Source organism: Lithobates pipiens, unplaced genomic scaffold (assembly GCF_037356315.1).
Source record: "Lithobates pipiens isolate NorthernLeopardFrog02 unplaced genomic scaffold, aLitPip1_a1.2 Scaffold_8, whole genome shotgun sequence".
NCBI classification, from domain to species: Eukaryota; Metazoa; Chordata; class Amphibia; order Anura; family Ranidae; genus Lithobates; species Lithobates pipiens.
Window position 1 is genome coordinate 613132890 of NW_027507903.1, and position 6170 is coordinate 613139059.

Here is a 6170-nt window from a genome sequence, read left to right on the forward strand (position 1 = left end):
TACAGGTATTATAAGAAAATGGATGAAATAGAACTAGACGAGGGTGCGCTTCCCTACGTGCCAAAAGGTAATTTATCTAAAAAGTAACCTTTAATATAAATCATAAAAGGTATGTAAATGACCATAACAGGTATCCCTATAGAGTGAAATCATTGCCAACATATGGGAACCAAAGTCCTATCTCTATGTGATAATATTTGCACCTACCAAGTTAATTGGTGAAACTTCTCTTGATATAAACATATAGACAATATGGGGGTTATTAGAGTATATCCTCTTACATTCAATGTAAAGGCTCCAGGCTACTTAGAGGATAAGTAAGGTCTACTCACCAACACCATCCGGTATGAAGAGATGGGGGTACACGTGCCTCTCCTCCCATCTGTTAGCCACATATAAAAATGAGATGAACAAGAAAATTAAAAATTATAATAGTAAATATTGTCTTATTGAAGATATGTGGGAAACATTCAATAGTGGTGGTTTGTGCCCACATGGATGAGTGTACTACATACCTGAGAGATAAATATTTTCATAGGTCAGAAAACAGATAGCTCATATCTTTAGTAAGACAGAATTTACTAGTATACTTTCTCTTTTTCATCGCATTTTATTATGTGGCTTGCCTAGGTGAGCTCACTGGGGGCCAAATATAAGATGACTAAGATGATGTTTAACCAGTTCCTGACTGGCGCATGCCGATGTATGTCAGCAGAATGGCACGGGCAAGCATATTGGCATACACGTCCATTTTTATATGCTGCCCTGCCATCACGTGCGCGCCGGCGGCAGTGTACTCGCGTGCAGGTCGGGACCCCCATGAGTCCGGTAGTCCCGTGGACTCAATCGCCACGATTGTCTCATGGACGATTAGCATCTCCCGTTCTGCCTAGCAACAATTGACGCTGATCTCTGCTCCATGTGATTGGAGCAGAGATCAGTGTTCACTAACACAAAACCCAGCCCCCTACAGATAGTAAAGCGCCCCAGGAACACTTAACTCCTACACTGCCACCCCCTGGTTAACCCCTTCACTGCCAGTGACATTTACACAGGAATCAATGCATTTGTATAGCACTGATTGCTGTATAAATAACAATGGTCCCAAAAATCTGACAAAAATGTCCGATGTGTATGCCATAATGTCACAGTCACAATAAAAATCGCTGATCGCCGCCATTACTGGTAAAAAAAAAAATTATTAATAAAAATGCCATAAAACTATCCCCTATTTTGTAAATGCTATAACTTTTGTGCAAACGAATCAATAATCGCTTATTGCGATTTTTTTACCAAAAATATGTAGAAGAATATGTATCGACCTAAACTGAGGGAAAAAAATGTTTTTTTATATTTTTTGGGGGGATATTTATTATAACAAAAAGTAAAAAATAATGCGTTTTTTTTTTTAAATTGTCGCTCTATTTTTGTTTATAGCACAAAAAAAAAATGCAGGAATGATCAAATACCACCAAAAGAAATCTCTATTTGTGGGAAAAAAAGGACGTCAATTTTGTTTGGGAGCCACATCGCACGACCACGCAATTGTCAGTTAAAGCGACGCAGTGCCGAATCGCCGGTCTGAAAATGGTTAATACTTTTTACTGGGTATTCAAGAAACATGATCCTCTTTAACGTACATTACATCCTATACATACAGTATCTTACAAAAGTGAGTACACACCTCACATTTTTGTAAATATTTTATTATACCTTTTCATGTGACAACACTGAAGAAACGACACTTTGCTACAATGTAAAGTAGTGAGTGTACAGCTTATATAACAGTGTAAATTTGCTGCCCCCTCAAAATAACTCAACACACAGCCAATAATGTTTAAACTACTGGCAACAAAAGTGAGTACACCCCTAAGTGAAAATGTCCAAATTGGGCCCAAAGTGTCAATATTTTGTGTGACCACCTTTATTTTCCAGCACTGCCTTAACCCTCTTGGGCATGGAGTTCACCAGAGCTTTACAAGTTTTCCACTCCTCCATGACAACATCAAGGATCTGGTGGATGTTAGAGACCTTGCGCTCCTTCATGTTCCGTTTGCCCCACAGATTCTCAATATGGTTTAGGTATAAAGACATGCTTGGCCAGTCCATCAGTGGTCGTCTTGGAGGTGTGCTTGGGGTCGTTATGTGCCAGTTCTTCAGTGTTGTCACATTAAAAGATATAATAAAAATATTTACAAAAATGTGAGGGGCGTACTCACTTTTGTGAGATACTGTACATATGAGCAGTAAGTAGAAACAAATCACCACAGATGAAAGTTTCCTTGTTTATCCAATATGTCTAATATGATTCCTGTCATTTTTTTAATCCACAGATAAGCTACTTCTTAACCAGCCCAACTCTCAGCAACAGAAAAATATTTCCTTCTTTCTTTCGTACCATACCTAGTGATGTATTTCAGTCCCGAGGTCTTGCTAACTTAATTCTATATTTTGGTTGGTCATGGGTTGGCTTTCTAGCAAATGATAATGACTATGGTCAACTAAGTCTCCAAGTGATCAAGCAGGAATTAATCAATGCCGGTGCATGTGTAGCTTTCATAGAAACAATTATGACCGGCCAGGCCAACAGGAATGCTCCGCACATTGTCAAAGTTATCAAGGAGTCAACAGCCAAAGTTGTGGTAGTGTTGTCCTCCAACCCAGACTTATTACCAGTTGTAGAAGAGTTAGCAAGACAGAATGTGACTGATAGAATCTGGATAGCCAGTGAAGCATGGTCAACCTCTAATATTCTTTCTAAAGAAAAGTATCAGCATGTCTTGGTGGGCACTCTTGGGTTTGCTGTCCGTGGAGGACAGTTGCCAGGATTTGCGCAGTATATTTACAGCTTACACCCATCAAAAGCTCCAAATAATTCTTTTATAATAGAGCTTTGGGAGGAAATTTTTTCTTGCAAATGGACTAACAACCTTAGTTCGGATGACAGGACAAGTAACACAACAGCACATGACTGCACTGGAGAAGAAACTCTCGGGAAGTCAAAGCTGAAAGTTGATTTTGGAATAACCTTCAATGTCTACACTGCAGTTTATGCATTTGCATGGGCCTTAGAGAGTCTACTTCACTGCCAGCCAGGAAAAGGCCCGTTTCATAATGGATGTGCAAACATTTTGTCATTTGACCCTTGGCAAGTATGTTACTTGCATTTTTCACAAAGTTGATTAATTATATGTTTTTTTTTTTTTTTGCTTTAAATTCCTATCTTCCTAATGTTCTTTTGCAGCTTCTCCATTATATTAAAAGAACAAGGTTTCAGACTAAAGACAAGACGAACATATTTTTTGATGACAATGGGGATCCTCCTGCCTTTTATGATATTGTGAACTGGCAGATAAGTTCTACTTGGTCTTTGGAGCAAGTTATAGTAGGAAGATATGACTCCAGCTCCACAGATGGGAACACCATGAGTCTAAACCATGCTGGCATTGTATGGGTTAATAACAAAACAATGGTACGATTGCACCAGATTAAAAAAAAAACCTCATGCTATGTAGATGCATCTTCTTTAGGAGGATTATCATTTATTGTTTCTCTGTCTATATAGTTTAATAAATACAAATAACCCTTTGTATCCCTGCCCTTGACTGACTGTAATATGCTGGCACCACCACAGACAGGCAATTTTGATCAAATACCAGCTCATATTCTTGTGTGATTTCTGCCTGTTCCTGTGCAATTTAGCAGACCATTCACAATGCAAAGAAAGTAGTGTATGCACTACTGCACCAAAGCGCATGGTACTACAGTAGCATGTAATTTGGTGCCTGCAATCACACTGCATTTACTATCTGCATTTGGGGTACCATTAGCCTTACATTGGCACCCACAGCAGAATACAAAGGCAATGTGTTTTGGGTGTGGAGCGGGAAACTCTCACAGAATGTGACAGCCAGACTGTGCAAGATTGTGGACATTGTGTTTGTGTCACCTTGGTCACCTTGTGTCACCTTTTTCCACATATACATGATAAAGAGTACACCAAGGAATTGAGACTAAAAAGCAGATAGGTCCTATTACAATGGAAAGACATCCGGGGGAGGTATGATTCAACACTGGAAACCTTGCCACATTGGTTAATGACTAGTGATGGACGAACGTTTCGCCCGGCGGTCGTTTCGCGGCGAATTTCCGACTTTCGCCGTCCGCGGGTTCGAACGCCTTTTTCCGTCGTTCGCCCCGGCGGACTTACGTGTTTAATGTATACAAGAACTTTAACCTTTCGTGACACGTTTATCATGTGTTACAGGACAACCAATTGAGACATGACAGCTCATGGACACTTGGACATTCCCCCTAACCTATAAATACACCCGATCCGGTGGCCATTTTACATTCTTTCTTCTGTCACTGTAGGGAAAGGATCCTGTGTGGAGTAGGGACAGAGAAAACGCTAGCTATTTGGTACACAAAAGTTCTTTTCAGGACTGGTATAGGTGTTAGGTCAGCAGCCTGAGTTTCTTTTGTCAGTTTAGATAAAGGGACAGAGCGCTGTATGCTGCTATTTTAGGGACAGCTCAGCCAGATTAGTCTTTCTTCATCATCATCATCATCATCATCATTAGCTGTTACTATCAGGTCCACAAAAGAGCTGTTCCAGCTAATCGTTCCAGCCTACTCTTTTTTGCCAATTTGTATAGGGACAGGCAGGAAGCAGTGTGTCAGGCAGTGAGGATAATTTTAAAGACTTGCTGTTACTATTAGTTCCACAAAGGTTCTTTTCAGGACTGGTATCAGTGGTACGGTAATAGGCTTGTACACGTATAATATTCTTTCTTCCAAATATAGAAAGAATATTATACTTGACTGCTGCCCTTCTGCTGCAGTCTGCTAATCATTCACAACTCACTTGTTCCACAAAGCTCTTTATCAGGACTGGTAACTTGGTCTGTCTAGGGTGCTACGGTACATAGGCTTGGGTGCGGTACAGTCTGCTGTTCTGTAAGGACCGCTATCGGTCCACAATACATAGGGTTGCCGTGCACTACTGCTGACCGCTGCCCTATACTGCAGCAGTCCTTCAGCGGTATAGGGACTGACGCACAGTCTGCTAAACACTAATACACAACCTGCTTGGTCCACAAAAGTTCTTATAAGGACTGGTAACTTGGTATAGGGTGCTACGGTACATAGGCCTGAGTGCGTTACAGTCTGCTGTTCTGTAAGGACCGCTATCGGTCCACAATACATAGGGTTGCCGTGCACTACTGCTGACCGCTGCCCTATACTGCAGCAGTCCTTCAGCGGTATAGGGACTGACGCACAGTCTGCTAAACACTAACACACAACCTGCTTGGTCCACAAAAGTTTTTATAAGGACTGGTAACTTGGTATAGGGTGCTACGGTACATAGGCCTGAGTGCAGTACAGTCTGCTGTTCTGTAAGGACCGCTATCGGTCCACAATACATAGGGTTGCCGTGCACTACTGCTGACCGCTGCCCTATACTGCAGCAGTCCTTCATTGGTATAGGGACTGACGTACAGTCTGCTAATCACTAACACACAACCTGCTTGGTCCACAAAAGTTCTTATAAGGACTGGTAACTTGGTATAGGGTGCTACGGTACATAGGCCTGAGTGCGTTACAGTCTGCTGTTCTGTAAGGACCGCTATCGGTCCACAATACATAGGGTTGCCGTGCACTACTGCTGACCGCTGCCCTATACTGCAGCAGTCCTTCAGCGGTATAGGGACTGACGCACAGTCTGCTAAACACTAACACACAACCTGCTTGGTCCACAAAAGTTTTTATAAGGACTGGTAACTTGGTATAGGGTGCTACGGTACATAGGCCTGAGTGCAGTACAGTCTGCTGTTCTGTAAGGACCGCTATCGGTCCACAATACATAGGGTTGCCGTGCACTACTGCTGACCGCTGCCCTATACTGCAGCAGTCCTTCATTGGTATAGGGACTGACGTACAGTCTGCTAATCACTAACACACAACCTGCTTGGTCCACAAAAGTTCTTATAAGGACTGGTAACTTGGTATAGGGTGCTACGGTACATAGGCCTGAGTGCGTTACAGTCTGCTGTTCTGTAAGGACCGCTATCGGTCCACAATACATAGGGTTGCCGTGCACTACTGCTGACCGCTGCCCTATACTGCAGCAGTCCTTCATTGGTATAGGGACTGACGTACAGTCTGCT

General features: G+C 42.1%; 1 protein-coding gene across 1 annotated transcript in view; it reads left to right on the plus strand.

The window, feature by feature from the left end:
- Window positions 1–3182, plus strand: part of LOC143962351 (vomeronasal type-2 receptor 1-like) — a 34240-nt gene extending 31058 nt beyond the window's left edge. Inside the window, exon 4 of the mRNA XM_077471647.1 lies at window positions 2334–3182. Within this exon, the coding sequence (XP_077327773.1) occupies window positions 2334–3182 (849 nt within the window). The remainder of the gene's footprint in view (window positions 1–2333) is intronic.
- Window positions 3183–6170: the final 2988 nt, after the last annotated feature.